This window comes from Lacerta agilis, chromosome 5, assembly GCF_009819535.1.
Source record: "Lacerta agilis isolate rLacAgi1 chromosome 5, rLacAgi1.pri, whole genome shotgun sequence".
NCBI lineage: Eukaryota > Metazoa > Chordata > Lepidosauria > Squamata > Lacertidae > Lacerta > Lacerta agilis.
Genome location: NC_046316.1, coordinates 2,085,033 through 2,108,924, shown reverse-complemented (window position 1 = coordinate 2,108,924; position 23,892 = coordinate 2,085,033). Strand labels below are relative to the sequence as shown.

The 23,892-nt window shown below is 48.5% G+C and overlaps 1 protein-coding gene across 2 annotated transcripts in view; it reads right to left on the bottom strand.

Annotated features, from left to right (window-relative positions):
* Nucleotides 1–22,856, bottom strand: part of WNT7B (Wnt family member 7B) — a 119,415-nt gene extending 96,559 nt beyond the window's left edge. Inside the window, exon 1 of one of the 2 annotated variants that reach the window (XM_033148261.1) lies at nt 22,341–22,856. In XM_033148261.1, the coding sequence (XP_033004152.1) occupies nt 22,341–22,411 (71 nt within the window). In that variant the 5' untranslated portion in view covers nt 22,412–22,856. Of the gene's footprint in view, nt 1–7,714; nt 8,331–22,340 lie in introns of those variants that run through there. The other variant, XM_033148260.1, reaches the window with a different exon arrangement.
* Nucleotides 22,857–23,892: the final 1,036 nt, after the last annotated feature.

Sequence of the window (23,892 nt, the reverse complement as noted above, 5' to 3'; positions counted from 1 at the left end):
ATGGAGTACTTCAGTTCAGCATCCCAGCTGCCATTCCCTGCCCCTCCCATGTTCTCTTTTCCCCTTCAACAGTGTCAGCCTTTCCCATCCCATAGAACAGCTCAGTCCTCATTGGGTGTTTGGTGCCCTTCCATCTCCACTGATGTCTATGGGTGATGGAAGGTTGTGTGGAGGCAGACCTTTTGGGGCACCATGGCACTGAAACATGGATCCACGTCACAGGTCCACGTGGTTTTTAGACAGCATGCCCCACCCAAGCTACCATGAAATGGAAGTTGCCAAGAGTTTCGGTGGATTGCACTGCAAAAATGATCTATCCAGTATTTGTCAGAGCCTCTGTGGCATTAAAAACACAGATCCTCATGAACCCACATGGTTTTTTTTACAAGGAATTCCTAGAAAATCATGATCAGACAGATGTACCCCAAAATACCCACAAGCATCCATGCCTCAGTTCCATTATCATGTGCTAAGGTGGTTCTAGGAAGCACCAGTCTGTGATTTTTACAATCCAGCCCATAGACTGGATCGATGGTTAAGAACATAAGAAGAGTCTGCTGGATCAGGCCAGTGGCCCATCTAGTCCAGCATCCTGTGTCCACAGTGGCCAACCAGGTGCCCACGGGAAGCCAATAAGCAGGAACTGAGAACAGCAGCACTCTCTCCAGTAACTGCTATTCAGAAGCATACTCTCTCTGATTCTGGAGGTAGAACATATCTGCCAGGCAATGTGGCCATTGATAGAGTTATACTCCATGAACTTGTCTAATTCTCTGTTTGAGCTGTCCGTGTTGGTGACCATCACTGCCTCCTGTGGGAGTGAGTTCCATAGTTTAACTGCCTGCTGTGTGAAGAAGTTCTTTCTTTTATCTATCCTGAATCTTCCAACATTCAGCTTCATTGGATGTCTGCGAGTTTTTGTATTATGAGAGAGAGAAACTTTTATCTAGCCACTTTCTCCATGCCATGCATAATTTTATAAACTTCTGCCATGTCACTTCTTACTTGCTTTTCCCTAAACTAAAAAGTCCCAACCTTTCCACACAGCAGAGTTGCCCCATCCCCTGAATCATTTTGGGTTGCCCTTTTCTGAATCTTTTCCAACTCTAAAATATCCTTTTGAGGTGAGGCTACCAGAACTGTACAGAACACTCCAAATGTGGTCATATCATAGATTTGTATAACAGCAATGTGATACTGGACGTTTTATTTTTAATCCTTTCCAAATGATCCTTAGCGTGGAATCCGCCTTTTTCACAGTTGTCACATTTTCTACAGGTCAATCCACGGGGACATAGAGTGACCTGTGGTTTTGCAGTGGCTTAGAGAAAACCCCGTATAAAATCATGTAAATATAAGAGGGTCCATTTAAAAAAAAAAAAAAACTTTTACTATCCCCCTCCCCCACCACCCATGCTCTACAGCACACATGTTGTGACCAGACACCCACAACAGTCTCAGAATTTTACATGCGTTCACAGCCCCCCAAAAGTTGAGGCCCCACCAGCACAAGATCTTGCCCCCCCCTTCTCTTTAGCACCAGCTTAAAACTGCTGGGAGAGGTTGTCCAGAGTTAGGAGGTTTAGTTCCAGCATTATATTGACAACACTCAATCCTATTTCTCCTTCCTTCTAAGTCCAAGGAAGCTGTTCAAGTTCTGAAATCAGGGTCTGGTTTGGACTGGATGAGGGTGAACAAACTGAAACTTAATCCAAAAAAGGGATTTGATGTGTCTTTGATGGGATTGAACTCCTCTTGAAGAATGAGGTTTCCATCTGGGACGTCTTCTTGAATTCAGCCCTGAACCTAGATGTCCAGGTTTGGTGGTGGCCAGGACTCAGAGCACTTTTGCATAGCTAAGATCAGTATGTCAACTTTGCTCATTCTTGGAAATGATGTGACCAGGACCGGTGCTAGGGTTTCTCGCGCCCTAGGCAGACCACCTTCTGGCACCCCCCGCCAAAGCCTGCTTCAGCGGGAGGTGGGGGGTGGTGGAGAGGCAAGCAGCACCTCTCCGCTACAGCGGAGAAGCTGCTGCTAGTCCGTCCGGCCCCCCGCCCAAGCCTGGCCAGCGCCCCCTCCATTTTTGCGCCCTAGGCAATTGCCTAGTTCGCCTTAATGGACGCACCAGCCCTGGATGTGACATTGGTGACACTATGACTTAGTTACATTTCATTTGGACCATTGTAGCATGATGTGCCTCTGGGCTGGGCTGCACTTTCACTGTTGCAGAATGCCATTGAGCAGGGTTGATTACAGGGAGCTTCATTGGCTACTGGTCTGTTTCTGGGCATAAGTCAAAGTTCTGGTTCATAGAATCATAGAATCATAGAGTTGGAAGAGACCACAAGGGCCATCCAGTCCAACCCCCTGCCAAGTTCCATTAATACCATATACATTTTGGTAAGTGGTTTGTTCCTCTGTCTTTCTGTCTGTCTGTCTGTCTGTCTGTCTGTCTGTCTGTCTGTTTTCTATAGCAATGTTTCCCAACCTTTTCCCAACCGTGACCCCCTTCCAACCCTGTTTCCTTCCTGTGCATAGCATGGGCATAGCCAAGGAGAGCAAGGGGCTCAGATGCCGTCCAATAAGTAAAAATCAATACAAGTCAATACAAACCCGAGGTTCTGCCCCCCCCACAAGAGCCTGACCCCCTCTAACAAAAATCCTGGCTATGACCATGCCCCCTCCCATCCTACAGGTGGAAAGGTAGCTATTTAAATGTTTTGTTTGCAAATAGAACATCTTTTATATATAATTGTTTCATAATTTTTACAAAATACAGTTACATAAAATGATAGGAACATAATGAAATATTGTTGAAGCAGAAAAACATAGAATCATCATTCTAGTGCAACCCCCTGCAATGTAGGGAACTCAGCTAAAGCATCCACAACAGATGGCCATCCAACCTCTGCTTCAAACCTCCAAGGAAGAAGAGTCCAGAACCTCCAGAGGGAGATCCATCTTCCATGTATTATAGAAAGTAAGCAACACTTATTTGACCCCAGTTATTTGACACAGAGGGGAAAACCTACAGATACAGTCCAAAAGGTGCACAGGGAGTTCTGTATATATGGGAGAATTTTTTAAAGCAAATGGTTCTCACTGGCCTGGTGCAAAACGATCTTGTCATCTGGAGGATCCCTGGCTGCCTAGATGAAACACTATAGCTCCACACTCACTTACCTGGGAGCAAGGCCCACTGGACTCAGTGCGGCTTTCTTCTGAGTAGACACTTTGTTAATTACTAGATGCAAGTCAGCAGCACCAGACAACCGCACTCAGCTAGGCTCTGGGGTGGATTTCACCTCACAGCTTGCAGAGCCAGGCCGACGCTGCCTATGGGCCCTGCACCCCTTGGCAACATCCAAAGGCCCTGATCCGCTAGGTGCTGAGGTGGATTGCAACCCACACCTTGCAGAGTCAGGCCCAGGCTGCCACCAGGCCCAGCACTGGTGCAGCAACAAACAGTTCTGGCACGCCCAGCCCTACCCATTACCACCTCACCACTGCACTTACCTGACCTGGGGGTACTGGATCGCAGGCTCTACTGGTCAACATGAGAGGCCCAGCAACCACCTTCTCCCTCCAGAAACAAACCAGGCCTGCTCCAAGAAACGCATGTGGCAAAAAGGAGTATTAGGCCCCGCCACCCCCTTACCCACTTTTGATTGGCCAAGCGGATAGTCAGTCAATCAGGATTAAAAATAAATCCCCCCTTACTTCTTACTTCCCTCTGTGGCTCAACAGCATTGTGCTGTGCCCCCCCCCCTTTTATGTGATTTTCACCTGGAGCCCCCATGGCATATCCTGGGGGGGGGGCAGGAGGCCATATGGCCCCCCATTTGGGAAATGCTGCTCTATCGTTTCTGCTTCCTCTCAATATATCATCACCAAACATGGCACAGGGGTTCCCAAGGTGGGGGCAGCAGTAATCATAAACTTTTGGGTGCTGGAAACCATTTTTAATTAAGATTGTGGACCAAAATGTTACTTTGTCTTTCTTTTTCTTTTCTTTATTTTTTTGCATAGGTTCTTGAGATATTGTTGCCAAACTCAGTACAAGGGCTCCTGAGGTGCAGGCAACATTTTTCATCAGGCTTAGACGTGACTTTTGCCTGAATTTGATTGTGCCGGGTACAAATACACAAACAACACCATCCTTTTTTTAAAAAAAAAAAAATCACAATATTTTTGGGTTTCTACAAGGTCCTGGGCAGCACAGGCACCCACCATAGTAACATATAAAACCCTGCATGATTTGAGACCAAGTTATCTGAAAGACCATAGTCTCCCATACAAGCCTGCCTGGGTTTTTATGCTCTTTGGCAGAGACCCTTCTTTCCACCCCAGGAACAACTGAGGTGCATCTGGTGTGACAGCTTTCTGGGTTGTTGCCTCTAGGCTTTGCCTCAAGCAACTTTAGAGACGTCGCCATTGTTTCACTGTTGTGGTGATGGCCACTACCTCAGATGGATTTAGGACTAACCTTATTTCTGTGCTTGTTACTTGTTTTAAATACTGTGTTCTAAACTCTCGTGCCGTGCCCTACCCCAAGACCTTAGAGTGAAGGGTGGTAACGAACAACAACAACCATTTAAAAAACCAATGAACACCACCATTAGACAACTTCGTGGAAGATAGACCTATCGACAGACTAAAGCCCTGGAATCTAAGTGGAACTCTTGATGCAGACTATCTCTGAATAAGCCACAAGGAAATGCCATCATCATACTGGGAGAGAGCGATGGACCAGGTGGTCATTTGGTCCAAGTTCTTCATTCAAATTCAACTCTTGTCCCTTTCTGCCCCGCTTGATTCCAATAAGGGACCAAGGCTCAGCTGGATCCCTCAACTCCCCCAGCCCGTTTTGGGCGGGGAGGACTAATGATGAGTTGGGAAAGTGCGGGGCGGGAAGCATCTGGGCCGCGCTGGGCTGAAGGGGGACGGGGGGAGGGGACCCGGATTAATTTTCCCACCACAAATTCTCACTGCCCCAGAAATCTGCGCTCTGTAGCCAGTCTCCGCGAAGCGAGCTCTAAATAAAGCCTGCGCTTGTGTTTCCCCCATCAGCAGAGCTGCCTTCGTATTATTATTATACATCCATAGCTTTTGCCTTCGGACCTTATAATTATGTCACACTGCAAGGGAAACCACCAGCATCTGGTGTGTGGTTGAGAAAACTTTTGTTTCAAGACTCGGAACTATTTATAGAAAGAAAAACTTGGTGGGGATAGTCATTTCCTAAAGTTTTTCAAGAAAATACGGCTAGGGTTCTATTAAAGGGGGTTCTTCTCCTACACACACATGCATACATATAGATATATATAAAATAAAAGCCCCCTTTTACAAAAGAGGCAACCGGGTAAGCAACTCGCTCCGGCTGTTTCGCTGCGCCCCGCGCTGCGCAGAGTCTGCAGCCGGAGCGATTCCATTTAATCCCAGCGAACAGCAACGCAAACGCAACGCGGTTCCATAAATCAGGCTTCTCTGAAAATAGGTGGCCAAGGCATATGTATTTCATTAAGAATTAAGAAGGAAGACATAGACGCGTTTCTTTTCTGCCTTTCCTCTTTCCTTGTTTTTTAAAGCGTAGATTTCTAACTTGCGTGGGGATCGAGGGCGCGTTTCCCACAGCAGAAGTAGGAAGCTGCAGACCCACTGAAGCAGACAGGGGTGGGGTGCAGATCGATGGGGAGATGAACAATAGGCCACATGTCGCTCGCACATCGGAGAGAGAAAAGCAAAACAAGGCGGCCACCATCTCCCAGAAGTTCGAGTCTATGCGTGTTTACGGAGAAGTAAAGTCAAGGGGTGACGAGGATGCATACCGGGTTTTGCGACCAGAAAGTCCCATTGGTATCGATGGCAGTGACTGAGGAGGAAAGAGCCCCAGTTCTCCAGTTGAAATGAGCAGGTTTTGACATGCTGAGCTTTTTGACACATTGCGCTCCAGTGGGGTGGGGTTTCATGTGCCGAATGCAGCAGTGGGGAGTCCCCGGTTCAGACCCCACCTCAGCTAAGAGCTTCTGTACACTGCAACCCTCCGCGTGATCCTCAACCGCCAGTCGTCGTCGTCCCCGGGGAGGTCCAACAGGGCGCACTCCCAGGGGAGCCGAAAACTACCACCCTGCGCCCCTTTACTCAGCAATAAGCCCGTTGTATCCCTGCCCAAGCGAGACTTGGGCAAAGGGCACCGTTATTCTTTCACCATCGTCCCCTTCCCTAAACTTGCAATGCGAAGCTAATAAAAGCAGCCTACCTGACACGGCTGTTGGCAGCATGGCTGGCATATTAATTATGGGCGCGGAGCACTTCGCATAGGGAAGCTGGAAGCTGTTCAAGCCTTCTCTAGCGGAGAGCCTGGACCATCCTCATCACCCTTGAACGCCGCACTGCACTGATGGAGCCCAATGCGAGATCCAGTTGCTGGGCCTGAATCCGAGCTTCCTGCCTCAAATCAGCCCCGCTTCGCTCATTTTGAATAAATTAGTCCTCACTCCTCCAGGAAGCCTGACTTCGGAGTCGATCTCCAGCGTCAAAATAAAGGGGCTTGCTTGGAGGTGGGGATCCGTCCCTCTGCCCCTCGGCTTCCCTAACCTCCATCCCTTCCTGCACTCGGGTCCTCATTTCCCAGATAAAATCGTTTGGTAACCTTTGCGATCCGAGTGATGTGGGAATGGCCTGCGCGTCTTGGCCTGAATGGAGAGGGGAGACGGAGCGAGCCGGGCAGCCCTTGCGCGGAGAAAAGCGAACGAGGGGTAGCCGCTCCGGTTAAGAGTGAGGGGCAGAAAGCATACATTTGAGTTCACAGAGTTCAAATTTAAGTGCCATCGCTGTCAAGGGGAGCGAGGAGAGTCAGAAGGGTCTTGTCTTCTCGTTGAAACCAATGGGACAAGTTTCTTTGCGGCTGGATCATGTCATAGATACAATACAATTATTATTTATAGGGGGATATGCCTGTAATTTAGGAGCGCAGTATTACACTACCAGTTCCTCATCGCCAAGACTTCTGATAGGTACCTGGACAGCAAGACTTTTCTTACTTTGGGGGGAGGTGGTACAATCTTATTTTGATTCAAACACAAACCCCTTGAGGTCTAAAATCAAACTTCCTTGTGTTTAATAGAGTGGAATTGCAGCCACGCATCCCGAGTCACGCTTGTTCCGAAGTTAGCCCCACCACAATCCCATGGGACTTATTCCCGAGTCACTGTGCCCAGCGGAGCAACCCACCTATCTCGGAAATGCCTTTGGGTGCTTCTCCTGTTAGCAGTCTTTCTTTCCGACAAGGAGCCCCAAGTCCCCCCGGCATCATTACCCGAAAGGAAGGCTTTCAGCAGTGCTTCTGCCCTCGCTGGCTCCGCCACCCGATCCCTCCTCACGGAGCACCTGTTCGCAGCAGCATCTCTCGCCGGCGCACCTCAGCCACAACCTTCCCCCAAAAGCCTCTGGTTCCTCTGAGGGCGCCTCTGAACTCCAGAGAGCCAAACCTGCCACAAGTAACTTGTTTTTCGGAAGAAAGTTTCTCTCTCACATGCACACCCCACTCCCGACAGCCCCCATTATATCTGCCACCCCCACCCTGCCTTGCAACCATCTTTGGAGCGCACGTCTACTTTCCCCACTTTCCCAGCTCCTAGAAGGCGCCCTTTAGGAAACCAGCAAACATCTAAGTAAGGGGTTTAAAAGAAAAGAAGTCTTGATCACTTACAAGTAACTTCCACTGGTAAGGATGAGGAAAATCTGAGGATAATAGACTGAGAGTAAAACGCTGCGCGGTGAGAAAAGGATCATGGTCGTTATCCAGCTCTGAGCGCTCTCGAAAGGTCTGTTCCTTAGGCTTAGGATGGATGTCTTCCTTGAGGGACCACAAAGGGTTAACTGCTCCCTCCCCCGGTTGGTGTCCCCCCCCCTTCACTTTGGGTGGGAGGGTGGCTGGGGGGAGAGGCTCAGATGGGGAACTTGAGTTTGGATCCGGATTGGGCTGGGGGGGAAGGAGCAAGAGAGGGGCTTGTTGGCTCAGTTTTGTTGTGTCTGGTTAATTTCCTGGGTGGTGGTGCTGTCTGTCTGTCTGTCTGTCTGTCTGTCTCTCTACAGAGCGATGGTCGCTGCTCCTCCAGCTCCTGCTGCTGCTGCTGCTGCTGCTGCTGCCTCTGGCTCAGCTCCCCTGCCAGTCATCTCGCAGTGGTTGGAAGCTTGTTAGAGAATGGCTTCTCTCGGCGGAATGATGATGCTCCCAGGGATTTGGAGGGCAGACTGAGCCTCTCTCCCTCTCTCCTCGCCAACTCTCCAGAGACTGCAAGCTGCCATTGGGCGAGCGGTGCCGGCAAACCGCCTCCTGTGCGTGCGTGTGTGTGTGTGTGTGTGTGCTGGTGGCGGCGGCGGTGTTGTAACGATGACAATGGCATGACACTGATCCGGCAAGCTGGAGAGCTCCCTTTCGGTGGCGGAGCAGCGCTTTCCAAGTTGGCTGGCTTGAAAAACAAGCGCCCAAGCGCCGGGAAGGGACGCTCTGGTTTCCCTTTTGCTCTTTGCTCTTCGCCGTTATCATTAAGGCAGCTCTTCAACATCAGCCATGAGCATGGCACTTGGCAGAGGTTCAGGAGCGGAAGGGAACGAAATCTCTGCCCCACAGAGCTTACAATTCCTCTGCAATGAAAGCAATAACTGGGCAGGGGAGTGTCCAGACAGCCCTCGTTCCATTGACCCTTTTATTTCCCTTCCCTCCTTCTTTTGAATCTTTAAATATCCCTTGGAAGTTTAAATTAGGGACTCCTCGGGGAAGGAATCTGCCATCGGTAGCACTGTATAAATACATTTATTAAAGTATTGTTGTCGTCGTCAGTACTGCCAGATGTAACTAGCTTAGAAAGGATAGCTCCTGGCTGCATAACACCGCCAGAAACATTAAATAAAGCCTTCCTGAGACGGACAGGGAGGTTCCCGAGCCACAAGGTGTTGTGCGTAGCGAGAGAGGGAGCGAGACATCCGAGCTGCGCCATGGCACAATGCGGGAGCCCAGTTCAAATCTCGCTAACCACGCACTCTTAGTCCTCCGCCTGCCCTAGCGGGGGTAACAGTGGGGTCGCTGCAAGGGTGGCTTCAAATCGCGTGACAAGCGCCCAGGACAAAGTGCTTCGTTATCTTTGGCGTCCAATAAAATCGAGGCATGTCAGATAACCATTTCCATGCACTGTAACTGGCTGGGAGTCCTTCAGGCAAAACTGACCGCCAAAGCGGCTCACAGCAGTGAAAATCTGCAACAGGAAAGGAGGGATTCCTCGGTACTTGTGAATGTGGCTGCCTCTTTCGGCCCCTGGGAGCTGGTAATCCACCACCAGGCCTGCTCTTCCATTACTCTGCAGACTTTAGAACAGTGGTGGGAAAGCCCTGGCTGAACTCTCAACTCCCATCATTAATTGCTTTTTTTGTTTAATTATTGCACTTTTTCTATGTTTTTAGCAGGTTCTATTTTAACTGTTAGCCGCCTTGAGTCCCTGACAGGGGAAAAGGCGGTACACACGAATAAATACAATCATCATCATCCCTGGCTCTTGGCATGCTGGTTGGGACTCATGGGATATATAGAGGGGCGTGGCCAAGGGGAGGGGAGGGGCAGCTGCCCTCCATCAAGTAAATAAATAAAAAATACTTAACTAAAAGTAGAAATTGTAGAAAGATTTTGACAGATTTTTCTGAGCATCTGGGGCCAAAAGAAAGTAATTAAAAACAACTGTTGCTGTGACATTTCATTCCGAATCTGCTAGATGGAGCCAGACAGAGGATGATGTCCTGCCCTTGCGAACATAAATCTTGGCTATGCCCATGGATTTATATACTAACGACACCCGCAAGGTCCGCCGGTCCCCATCCCTGCTCTAGAAGAGAGCAGAGAAAGGAAGCTTCTTCCCTCGTACCTTTGAATACCGCCCCCACCATCGGTCTCTGCAATCCTAGACTCGGGAAGATCCCTGCTCTCGGTGGTTTAACTAAGTGTGCAGCTAGAACACTGAAATGAAATTTGTCGAGGATCCTCCTGTAATTCCCCACTCCCCCCCCCCCACAATCCGCTTAAAGCTCTCTCCTCTTTAGACATGGCGCTATATAAAGAGGTGCGTGAACTGCCCCTCAAGCAGAAAGATTAGAGTAAAACAGAATTTTGGGGAACAGTGCAGCTGCAGAGATCGACTCCCTCCGTAGTGAAGCGTGGGGATCTTGCGTATTGTGTCTCTCTATAATAGCCTACCAACTCTAGCAGCATTCTCTGGTCAGTGTTCAGAGAGCTTCGTTTACATTCCCCTGTCATAACCCTTACAACAACCCTGCGAGGTAGCAGGCCTGTCAGAATTCTCTCCTCCTGAGCTGAAGCGGAGAGGTTGTGGCACCAGGTTCGTGGCACTGGGGGAAATCTCCCTTCCAGGGACTCCTGATTCGCAACTCAACAGTGCCAGCCTATCCGTTACGACTGAGGAAGGAGCCGCGTGCAGTTCCACGGGGCTTTCTCCTAGGTGAGGGCGGTGTAGTCGTTAGTGTTGGACGAGGACCGAGTGAATGAAGGACTAAGTGGACTAGGATCTAGGATGAACCAGGGATTCTGTCATGAAACGTGGGTCTCATGCTCTAGCTACTGAACTAGCCCTCAGTCACAGCAGCCTCTCAGCCTCAACTACCTCACAGGGTTATTGTAAGGATATAACAGAGAGGAGGAGGAGGAGGAGGAGGAAGAAGAAGAAGAAGAAGACGAAGAACAAGAAGAACAAGAAGAAGAAGAAGAAGAAGAAGAAGAAGAAGAAGAAGAAGAAGAAGAAGAAGAAGAAGAAGACGAAGAAGAAGAAGAGTTTGGATTTGATATCCCGCTTTCTCACTACCCGAAAGAGTCTCCAAGCGGCTCACATTCTCCTTTCCCTTCCTCCCCCAGAACAAACACTCTGTGGGGTGAGTGGGGCTGAGAGACTTCAGAGAAGTGTGACTAGCCCAAGGTCACCCAGCAGCTACATGTGGAGGAGCGGAGACGCGAACCCGGTTCCCCAGATAACGAGTCTACCGCTCTTAACCACTACACCACACTGAAGAGACCCAGACACAACACCCTGAGCTGCTTGCAGGAAAGGTGGGATATAAATGTAAAGGATACGTAAGTATTTGGACTGCAGCCTTCCTCTCTTAGACTTTCTTAGACTTAGGCTCTCTCCCTGTACCGCCAGATGAAAGCTGATTCCGAGAACTGCCTTTCCTCCATTTCTGAACTCCCCGTTTTGATCCCGGTGACGATGCACGACCAGCACAAACGGAGAGAGTGACATATTCCCGTGGACAACGGCTTCTGGCGACCCTCAACCCGTGCGACCCTCCGGGGGGGGGTTAAGCTGGTCGTTTGAATCCGGGACTGGTCAGGACACCTGGCCTTAGAACCTTAACACTCTTTAATTCTAACCTCTCCCAGGGGGCGGCGAAATGTTAATTGTCATTCTCTCTCCAAGCAGAAAGATTAAATTTCGCCTCGTCCGTCAGTGATTCCCACCACCACCCAGAAACGGGATAAGGGTGTGTGTGTGTGCATATTTGCAAATATCGAGAAAGGTGGAAGCTTCCCAGCTGGCAGGGAAGGCAGCTCGGTACCTGAAGAGGAGGCCCACCCAAGGGGTTACTTACCCCTTCTAAATCCCATGGAGACTATTTTAAATAGTTGCGATGTACTTTAAATGAACTCAGGTCCATCCTAAATGGTCCTTGCACAATCAAGGTGACTGTCCTGTGCGCTCTTACTTGAAACGGAGCTGGAACGGGACTGACTTCCCATAACTTGGCATAGGATCGGACCACGAAGCTGTAATTCTAAACATGCTTATTAAGAAACGTCGCATTGGCCTTGTCCAAACTGGCTGCAGAACAAACGCGTCAAAGCTCCAGCTGAACAATGAATTTACACGCTCCTTACCGTCCTCGCTTCCTCCAGGGATCTCGGGGCAATCTGCAGGGATCTCACCCTCCACAAAATACAATTGTTACACAACTTTAGAAATTTCAGTAAAAAATATTCAGTAGGTTTCGATGAGTGGTTTTGATGAGTGGTGGGGACTGGCTTAAGGTAAGTAAGCTTTATGGTAGGGGAGATAGAATTAGGGACCTCTTTCCCCCACTCTAAGTGACGCGCAACCCGATCCTATGGAACTTTGGCTTGGAAGAGGACTCAATGCCAAATCAGTAGGATTAGGCTTACTCGGAGGTAAATTCCACTGAATTTAATGGGACTTTAAATTGAATAAGAATTTAGGAAGAGGAACAGACTCTCCCCCCCCCCCACACGCACACACAATTAGACCAAATCACACCAAATCACTGGTCTGTTGCTTTCTTTAAAGAGAAAAACAAACGTTGGGAACACTTCGATTTTATGACAGCAGACATGGGATAAGTCGAGGTGTCCTGTTTTAGCGGCAGAATTCTCTTCAAAGACTTGACAATGAGAGTCTCAGTCCTTTATTATTATTTCGTGGCACTCCTTTATTATTAGGAAGTGAAAGTCTCGTTTCCACAGGAGTGACAGTGGCAGAGGGAGCGTGTATCGGACATGCTGGCGCGAGGAGCTGATACCGTTAAGACGAGCGAACAGGATTGTACATATGGGATCCTAACGAGATCTGGAGCTGCGCTCCCAGGCGAAGCCGGCTGGAAGTTTTGTTCTGTTTGATGGACAAGGGTATCCGGAGACCGAGCCTCAACAAACAGATTCGCAGAGCAATGTGTGAGCCCTTCTCAAAAATATGTTCTTGCGTCACCTTCCGAAAGCAAGCTTACATTCTGCTTTTTGTTACTATGTTGGCATAGCCCTGAATGTGCGCAAGCGAACGCAACGAAATCCATTTTAGAAAGAAAACCTCAGGAGGCTCCTGTGTGTGTGTGTGTGTGTGTGTGTGTGTAAGTCTTTCTTCAAAATCATAATCATAATCATAATCATCTTCATTGATCTGCCTAGTACTATTTATAAGCCTGCATCGTAAGGCTGTCATTCTAGACTAACTTGCCTGGGAGAAATCCCCATTAACTCCTGAGTAGGGACTATACTCCTGTATAGGTAGTGTAAGCCAGAATGGTGAAGTGCCGCTCTTGAAAATTGCTGAGATCTGTTAAGTGCTGCGATGGAAAAGAAGAGATAGCCTGCAATTTCGTTGGTGGGTTGTAAGGCGTTGCTCCCTTTAAATGATGCACCTTATGGTTTACCCAAATTCCCACCAAGGCAGGAGGGCCATCAAGGCGGGCCAGGCGTGGAGCAGGTGGGCGAAAGAATAATAAAAAGTGGCATCTCCCCCTCCTCAGCACTGTTCATGTGGTTTATCTTGTCTCGAGGACTGCAGTATTTTCACCTGTGTAAATTATTCCCAGGGCAGAAGGACGCGCGTCTATTGTATCTGGAGTCAATCGGTCTGGAGTAAAGAGCAGGGTGTGCAAGCCGAGCTGCATCGGGCCACGCATCGTTTCGTGGGCGAGAAGATTCCTTCGTCCCTCGCTCCAAAGTTTACTTCACCATCGTCCCTTCCCATTCAGAACAGAATAGTGACGTGTTTCACTCCGGATTGTTGTTCACAGTGCTATTCAGGGAGTGCCCTGTGGATACAGCATCTCTCTGTCTCTCTCTCTCTCTCTCTCTCTCTCTCTCTCTCTCTCTCTCTCTCTCTCACACACACACACACACACACACACACACACAAAACGCAGTGAAATATCTAGAGTTCATATGACAGAAAAACGTGTGTGTGTGTAGGACTGAATACAGTTCTCTCTCAGAGAGAGCGAGAGAGACAGAGAGCGCTGTATTCTCTTATACACACACACACGGGGCTACCTGTCGGTATCTTATACACTCTGGATCTGTCCCTGCGCTGAAGATCGTGGTCTTCCGTTCGAGACATCACCCCGCCAAATCTGGAGTTTGGGCAGGGGCCGCTCATCCAGGAAGACCGCCTGCCTAACTACTGTCTGAAGCCCACGATCACTTTCATTCAGCTCCTAGCAGCAGCAGCAGCATTTCCATTGAAAGGGAAGCCGCAGGCTCAGCAGAAACCTTTTATCATCATCATCATCATCATCATCATTATTTCTATTCTATTTCTAAAAAGCGTGCGGGGTATCTATACTCCTCCTGGGGCTGGATTTAACTCTTGTTCATCAGATGATGAGCAGGGATTAAATCCTGCTCAGGCTACGCGCCCCTGTTCCCTCCTATGAATAGGTCACGCAGCCTTCCTTCCCTCCTGCCCTGGCCCCTGGCTTTGGAGGGAATGGCCTTGCAAGCCGACTTGAACCCCCCGTTGTTGTTGTTAAAATTTCTATACCGCCCTTCATTCGAAGATCACAGGGCAGTTTGCAATATAAAAAAAACATCGGAAATACATACCATAATAACAAACAAAAACAACTCCACCCTTTCCAGGGAGATTACAATCTGAGCATCGCTACCGCGGTGGGCAAAGAGAGAAAGAGGAACGAGACCGGGAGCGCAGAGCCTGAAACTGGTTTGGTATCGTTCTGAATCGAACTTTCCTCCTCCGAAGCCAACAGGCTGACCCAAGAAATGGAGTGTTTAATAGAGCGGGTTTAACAGCGCGATTTGTATTCTTATTTGTAGGAAATACGACTGGGTTCAAGGGAAGGATGCAGAGCCTGATGCTGGAAGCCTGCAGACAGTCACTGGGAAGTAAGGCTCTCCGACCCGCCGCCCCAAGATCCACGAGGATTTACTATCGAGTAAACGATGAGAGGATCGGGTTGCGCGACTGTGGGCTGGTGCCGGGAAGTTTCATAGAAAACTTCCGCCACCATCGCAATAGGGAGCTAATATTGACCAACCTTTCAGAGTTGCTGTAAGGAAAACGGAGGCAGTGTGGTGGAGTACACTTTAGGGGTGCTAAAGACCAGCAAAAAATCCCTCCTTAAAAGCCACCTTTTCCATAAAACTGAGTTTAGGAAGGGGCAACGACTTTTCTCCGTCCACATCCCACACTACTCGGACTTCTCCTTTCCCTTATCTCTTCCAATACCATTTAGATTGTAATCTCTTCGTGGCGGGGACCTGTTTTGCACCTTGATGGAATTGTTCACGATGTATAATAGATTCATCATCATCATCATCACCATAAATCAATTAATGAAATAAAGATGATGATAGGAGAGATCTTGAATTCATTCACTCCTAACCTTGTTATTTTGCTGGTGTTCTCCACCACAGCTGAAGGTCGAGATTGAATGCTATCTTCATCTTCACTAAATCCAAAAATATGGACCAAAAATGTGGCTAAAATACAAAACTCCCCCATACCTAAAACACACACTTTGATTCATTCTGCAAATCAAAGATAGAGGTGGGGGGGTGGAGTGTGGAACAAACAGGAGGATGGAGAGGAGAGAGAGATTGAAAGCCAGGCTGCTACATATCATTTTGCCCTCTCCTTTTTTCGTACAGGATAAAAAATTGAGAGAGAGAGAGAGAGAGAGAGAGAGAGAGAGAGAGAGAGAGAGAAGGAAAGAAAGAAGAGGTATCACTGCATCATTCAAAAGGATATGATTTCACGGGGGTGGGGAGAATTGGTCTTTCCAAGGCTCGATGAAAGAGGGAATAATTGCCTCTCCCACCAGTCTAGCCTCCAAGCAGCCCGAGTCAATTACACCCGCTATTGTTTAGGGAAAGTGAAGGGTCTTCATCTCCCTCCTAGGCTTGCTGAAGGATCTAGTGCGCGCTCTCTCTCTCTCGTTATTATTTTTTATTACTGTACATTTGCAGTTGCAGACTAAAGAGGAGGTCATCATTCATCAGGATTCACCTGTCTGGGGCTCTGAATCGCCCTCTCAGTCTCACCTGTGTGTCCTCTGCAAGGAGGACGACACAAAGCAGCCTGCTCTCCTTTCTCTAGACATCCGCGTGCCCCGCTTTCCTCGTTTCATTTTGCTCCCCACCCCAAAACAAGGGATAATAACAACATGGGCAAGGAACGAAGCTAGGAGAGAGATTTTTCTCTGACTCGAAAACTGTTTTCCCCAACTCGCCAGTATAGTTTCTGCAGCGGCTGCCTCCTGCTTTCTGGAGCTGCCCTGTCGCCTTCCCTGCTCCCTCTGGAATCTGCTTCCCAACAGTGTGATTTCAAATATGCCAAGCCAGGCTGCGTGAGTATCGCACAAATACACTTCCTAGAGAATGACTGCTGCTCTTGGCTGATTCACACAAGCTTGAACCTTAAGTGATGCACATCAGGTAATGCTGTGCATGTGTCAATTTGCATTGCACATATAAACCCAGGGAGGAAGCTTTTATCACCTGCCAGCATCGTTGCCAGTTCTCCATTTAGCTAAAAGAGCACAAGGGAGAGTACTGTACTGAATTGGCTTTTTGAAATGGCATTTTCTTGGAAGCCGTGTGGGCCTTTTTTCACACTTGCAAGTCACCACGATGTTGCCGTCAAATAAATCAAGGACTAGTTTACACACTGCATTCTCAGAGTACTATAAGATTGAATGTTGAATATGTGAATTAGCCTTCACAGAGATAACTTTTGATTCACCTCAAACTTAATGCTTTTCAGTGGATGCAGCTCACACATTCAGTTTCCAATAATCAATCAAGTGTTGTGCTTGCTAGTTAGGACCAATTTTCCAATTGTCACCTGTTTGGGTGTGGATCAATTATTATTGATCTATGCCCCTCTTTAGTGCAGCATATTCTCCTTGTATGGCTCTCCCATGTATCTCCCTTACCTCTGCACTGCCGATGGCTCAGTTTTCCGCTTGAATGGTGGAAATCCCACCAGGTAGGTGCCTGGGCTCATGACATTCTTTACTCTCTGAGCTCCAGACTCTCCTCCCCTCCTTCCTCCAATTACAGATACATGGGAACAAGTTGTAGTGAGAAAAATGCATTTTGCACATGTTTCAGTGCTATTAGTTCACTTGTTTGAGTGCTAAGTCTGTGTGATTCACATTAAGGTCCAGATTTCAGTGCGCTGGTCCTCTGTATCCTCATTGTAAATGCTGGAAATTTTTTTACCACCCAGTCAGTAGTTCAGAAAAGATGCAAATATGTAGTAAATGCATTTTCTTCTCTGCTTGACAGAACAATACAGAAGAGCACCCTTGTCAAATGGTTGTATCACATGCACACATATACATTGGGGTAAGTGGTCATCTGCAATCATAGAAGCATAGAATTGTAGAGTTTGAAGGGACCATAAGGGTCATAATGTCCATGTACCTGCAATGTAGGAATCTTTTGCCCAATGTCAGGTTTGAACCCATGCCCCCTGAGTTTAAGAGACGCATCCCACCCCATGAAACTCTATCTGGATTCAATAGGAGCAACTACTTGCAGGCAGCAGCTGCAGTCGATAGTTGGGATGAACTCCCTGAAACGGAAGAAAACAGAGGTGTGAGGGGGGAGACCTTGCTGTCTGGCTTTGTAATTCTTGGAAAATCCAGATCTCTAGACACACATATCAACTTAGAAGCCAAATAGAAAGCTACAACTGTGTGCCAGTGTGTCAGCAATATGACAGATCATACCAATTTCAGAATTGTAGCTTTGCTATGGCTGGTTCACCATCTGTCTAGTGCATGCATGAATGAATGAGCCATTCCAATTTATCTATTTAGCATCATTCCTTGGTTTTTATTTGTGGGAATATTGAAGAGGATATATTGATTATATATTATCCTTCCTTATTCACGCTAGTGAGCTGGTAGCAAAGTACATTCCCCTGTGTATTGCAGGAAGCTAGTTGGTAGATTTGTTTGAATCTCTTGAGTTAAGCAATCCAGGCTGGCTTGTCCAGATTGGATTTGTTTCTGGTAAATCCCTTTTGTTCCCTCTTAAAAAGAATAAAGACGCAACAGTCTTCTCTTAAAAGTAATAAGTTTACTCACATTCAGTTCACAGTATGATCCTGAAGGCAGGCTTTAGCTTGTAGTTACAGAAGAGGGTGTGGGTTTATCCCATATGGGGATTAAGCCCATGTGCTGCTGGCTGAAGGCCAGCAGACAGCAAAGGCATCAAGAAAACAGCATCAAGAGAAGGGTCAAGAGAGAGGGAGAGGGAAGGTGGCTGTGTGAACAGCCCTTTTATGGGGTCTCCCAGGGTCACGCCCATCTACCTGGTCACATGCAGGGGGAGAATGTTCCAGACCAGGTGTCACAGGAAGTCCTCCTAGCTGGAGTAACATAAATCGCTTTAATCTCTTTGATTATACAATACACAAACTAGCCACCATCAGCTCTGGACATGCCAGTTAAATGCTGCACTTTGCTAAAGAACAATAACACAATCTCAGAGGAAAAAAGCAATCCAGTGCTTAAACATCTCAGCATCTTATTTGGAAACAGGGCTGGCTCACAGATATTCATCACTTAATGACTGCATCATTGGGGGAGGGCTTCACTTGCAAGTGTGAGTGGTCTATCACAGGTATAATGCCATATAGGACCTTCATATCTCCTTAAAAAACAAATACACAAGAGCAGTATCAGGAAGTGCAGAACAATCGATATTCATGAATGTGTGGACTAGTCCCTACAGCACCAAGGAACAGATGCAAAGTTAAAGAGAAACACATTTATGCACAGGAAAACTCTTTTCATCGGAAGTTAATCCCAATCGAATTTATTCCAAAGTATGAAACATTTCCAGTGTATGCACAGGGCAGGGTTGGATGTACATCTATTTGAAATAATTGTGACTTGCTTCTGCTAAACAGTGTGATAGAAAGAGTTTACGGCAGGGTCGGTTGTTGTGTGGGCTCTAGATGCCAGATACCACTGCTCCCATAATGTTGTCTGAGCGGAAAAGAATAGTTTTGATGTGGCAGGAACCCCACAAGACACAGAGACCTTTGAGTGAAACTTATGTTCAATACAAACCAACCAGTGACTGAGAGCAAAACATGACAGAAGATGTGTGGGGCGTTTTTCCTTTTTCTTAATACTGGAACTTAGGTCATCCCATGAAACTGATTAGCAGGAGATTCAGGATAGACAGCATTTAATGCAGGTATGGAATGCATTGCCAGAGCCAGAAAATGTGATAGCAGCCACTGACTTAGGTGGTCTTAAAGGAGTAAAGGCACATAAGTCTATCAATGGCTACTAGTCATGATGGGAAAAGGAAGCCTTCAGGCTTGAAGGCCTTTGGATACCATTTGCTGGGGAACCTCAATGATAGAGATGGCGGGTGCCTTCGTGTCCTGCATGTGAGCTCTCTGAGGTGAGGTATCTGGTATCACTGTGGGAGAACAGGATGATGAGCTAGATGTCTGGTCCACCTGGACTCTCTCTCCTTAAGTTCTTAATTGGCTTGGGCTTAAATTGGTGTGATGGCTGGAACATCTGCTCAGTCCACCTTCTTCATTCTCTCTAGTATTAGGTGCATTTTGACATGGCGGCAGCAAGAGATGAACCTTTGTCCAATATGAAAAAAACTGGTTCCCATGTGCATGTTGGGCACTGGTTGGCTGCAACATCAGATGTGCTGTGCATGTGGAATGACTCCTCCAAAATCATAGACGGAACCTACATCTGCCTGGGATGTTTCCTCAGGACCCGTTCACACATTCTGCTAGGGCCAAGGTCTGGACACAAATTCTTCCACAAAATCAAATCACCCGAGGCATTTTGTGATTCAGCCCTTCCTAAAACTCTTGTGTGAAAGTGACAAACTTTCAGAGAAGCCACAGTCCCTCTTTGCAGTCCCGCGCACACACTTTCTTAGGTGCAAGCCGCCCCATTGAACTTACTCGTGCCTAGAAATAGCTACAGCCCTATCTATGCATGCTGGCAAGTTGAAACCCACATTTACTCGGAAAGAAAGGCCACTGAGTTAAGCAGGGCTGCTTCCCGGCTCCAGCAACTGTGCACAGGGTTGAGGTCCTGTATGAGGTCCCTGTTCAATGCCTGCTTTAACCCTCTTCAATGTGGCATAAACGAGAAGATTAGGGCTGCAAGTTTCCAAGCCCAGACTCCCGAAGCAACCTTACTCAACTCAAGGAGGTCCTTGCAAGAGAAATATGTACAGTACTTGGTGGCGTATATCGCAGGGGAGAGAGCCCGACTGACGACAGCGAGACTTCACCCTGAGCTCATACGAAGACAGGGTCTGATGATTGTCAGTCGGCAATGGGGTTCCGGGTTCGAATTCCGACTCCGCCTTGAAGCGGCTCTGGCTAAACGGCTAGTTCAGGACCTCTCAAACTCTGGTCTTCAGCTGTTGTTGGACTACAACTCCCATTATCCCTGGGCTAGTACGACTAGTCCCTGGGCCCACACGCCCGGCCCCGCGACTGCACCGCACCGGAGCTGATTGCGCCATTGCACCTTGCAGGGTTGGTGCAAATGCAAAGCTGCCTTGGGCTCCCCTAAAGCACCTGCTCCAGTCTGCCAGCCCGACTACGCCTTGGGTGCAGCCAGCAAGCGCCCACCTCCCCTTCCCGGTCCTGGCTAAGAAGACACCCTCGCCCCCCGGCCCATTCGCAGGTGAAGCTTCAAAGGGTCAGGAATGGATTGCAGCTCCACACTCACTCTGTGCATTTTGGACCGTAAAAGAGCGAGAGAGAGAGAGAGAGAAGGGGGGGGGGGAGAGAGAAATAATCCCGCAGCTATGCAAAAGGAGGGGGGCGGAATAAAAGGCAGGGATCTTTAACGTGCGGTTCAACAGGTAGAAACTCGGCTGGAGCAAAGGAATGTGGAAATACAACTCGCGGCAGGCAGCCTCGCGCGACACGCAGTACTCTCCGCGGAGAGGGAGGGAAGGAGGGGGGGCGAGCAGACCGGCCGGCCTTGTCTGCTGAAGGGAAGCACCTGCCTAAGTCTGCCCCTCGCCTTCCCTGGCAACCCCACCCCTGCTCTGCCCTGCAGCCTGCTGCCCCCCCGCCCGCTCTTCACTCCCAGGCGCCTGGCAGGTTCCTATTATCACGTCTCGGCAAGGGAAAGATAGCGACGCTCGCGCGGTGGATCAGGGCCGCCTCTGTAGCAGCAGGGACGCCCGCCCCGTCGCTCCTGATCCCCCTTCTCTCGTGAAGGCGAGGGATGCTTTTGAGGTGGGGGGGGCCCATCCAGCAACTGGTAGCTGACACCCCATCCCCCCAACACAAACACACATATACCGTCCATGGATTTTAATTGTGGGAGGAGGGAGACAGGATCGCACCCTCAGAAGCTTCCCTACACCCACCTCTTCGGCGTGGGCAGGATCTCCCCTTCAGAGTTTACATTGCTTCCCAGGAAATGGGCTCAGTGATCTGGCGCTTGGCACAGCCGGATCCTGCTCGCGGGGAGGCGAGTCTCGCTGGTCGTCGGGTCCCCAGGAAAGCAGCGACCCTATGCCCTCGCTCTCTCTATTGCAGGATGGACCCGCTCCGGATTCCGCGGGAGCGATTCCTGAATAGGCTCCCGATCTTGGGCTGCGGTTCCAAAGCACGTTTACGAAGGAGGAAGCCGAGCTTCTGGGTTAGCCGGCTGCTCAGGAGTTAACCCCTGCGAGCCTGAAGCCTTGGCAGCTTGACCCTAGCTGTGCGTTCTTGGAAAGGGAGACCCACTGGGTTCAGCTGCTGGCTTTCCTCCCCAGTCAGCGTGCTCAGGAGGCTGCAGCGATCCTGTGCACTTTTACTCAGAAGTAAGTCTTGCCGAGTTCCAAAGGGAACGGAAGCTTCTTCTTTATGGTCTCACCCACAGTGTCTACCTTTACTCTCATTGTTGCAATGGCGTTTACTTCTAAGTAAATCTGTACTTGGGATTGCAGCCCGAGCTACCTAGGCATGTGTTGCTTGGTTATTGTTTTTTTAAAAACAAAACAAAACAAAACCACAGTTATTCAATCCCTTTTTGTCCTACACCAGTTAACAAACGAAACAGCAATATGTAAAATGTCCTTTTTTGCAGACTCAGGCACGTAGACCAGACACTGCGCGACGCAGCAACGTTTTGCAAATTGCTGCGCTCACATGACCGGCGCCTCCAAACTGGTGGGAGGGAGGAAGAAATCGATAATTCTTTTAGCTGATCGACGCGCGGCTTGGATTCACAAGCCCTTTATTCTCTCTCTAAACACAAGCTCAGGGCTGGGACAGGAGGCAACAGACATCCAGGTCTCCCCTCCACCCCTTCCAGAGATCTAATATTTGGTTCCCGAAAAACTGCCTGCGAGTTTGCAACAACCCATTTCCAGAAGCGGTGCAAAGAAGGGCAATGACTTAACCAACAAAAAGCAATATGTGGCATTGTTGACACACAACTTCAGAAACCTCTCCTCGGATCCCGACACCCCACCCCTCGCCGACACCCCCGATGCAACCCGGTCTCGTACTCACCCTAGTTTGACATAGATGACTCCGAAGCAGAGAAACACGTAGAAAATCCACTTTCGGAAGTTTCTGTGCATGATCTAGGAGGGCATGGAGTGAGCCATATAATATAAAATTGTGCGGGGGGAGGGGGCCGAGAGAGCGGAGCGGTCGCAAAAGGGATCTTTGCCGATTAAATCCCAGCAGCAGGAAGCCTTTGGGGGATTCCTCCAAAGACCCGGCAGGGGGGCACCAAGGCAGCGTTCAAACGATCGGCTCCCCCTGCAACCATGGGGGCCAAAAAACAACAAAGGGGGAAGACAGAGAGAAGGGCTTTTGCATTTTTTTAATTGCAAAAAGCAACCACATCGAGGATCGCGAGGGGAGTCTCCCGGAGAGGAGAGCAGGCGTCGCTGGGGATCGACTGCCTCGCCGCAGCCTGGAAGTTCAATGCGTTTCTACTTGTTCTGACTTCTCCAGGTAGCACCACGTATCTTGCGATCTGTAGCTGCAGGTAGGAGGATCTCTCTCTCTCTCTCTCTCTCTCTCTCTCTCTCTCTCTCTCTCTCACACACACACACACACACACACACACTTCGCGCGCGCACCTCCTCTGCTGCCTTTTGCCTTTACAACGCTCATCTCTCCAGTTCCACATACAAATAAAGGGGAGGGGGATTCACAGATAATTATAGGGTCTGCAAACGAAGCATTTGTCTTCGGCAAAATTGCGCGCGCGCACCCACACCCACACCCACTTCAGCAGACATAGTAACATTAAAAACAAGCTAAAAACTAATCCTGGGTCTGTAATCCGATTAAAACCCAAACGTGCATCCCGATCCGTAGAAGGAAGTCCCACTGCTTTTTATTCTATTTATATAATTTGTATACCGCCGAAGAGCATCCGAAGAGCTCAGGGCGGTTCGCAGCATAAAAATACACAAGATGCATCATGCATAATAAAAATAAGGGCAAGATCAAACTCCCCCTCCCACAAACTCATTTAAAAATGATATAGGATGTTAATCAGCCCAGGGGTTAGTGGAAGAGGATCGTTTTCTCCTGGCGAAAGGAAGGCGGTGTATTCCTGCAATCCGGAGCAGACCTACCTGGGAACATTGAGCTTGGTGAGGCTTGCAATTGAGTGAACATAGGGGTGGGTTATTCAATCGAACAGCATAGTTATATACATGGGAAGTGACTTAAAAAAACAAACCTGATTAAATTTACATATTTTCATATGCCAATTTCATCAGTAAAAAACACTTAGGGTGGGAGAAGACTTCCTTAGGTTTTAGAACCTTAAGGAGGCCATTTTTATCGGGGTCATCACAAGAGTAAAGAAATCATAGTCAATAAAGCATAATTATTATAGAGACGAATTAACCAATTAAATAGGTATCCGATGGGAATCAATTTAACAAATCAGCTTTCAAAGCAATGCATGTGCAGGTCACAGTGTAGTCTTTGCAGGCTTGTGGGAGGCAAGGGGCACTTTGAAGATGGCACCTAATACGCACCATTTTGTGGGATATCCAGAAAGAGCAATCAAGTCCAGATTAGAGAACTGGGCCAA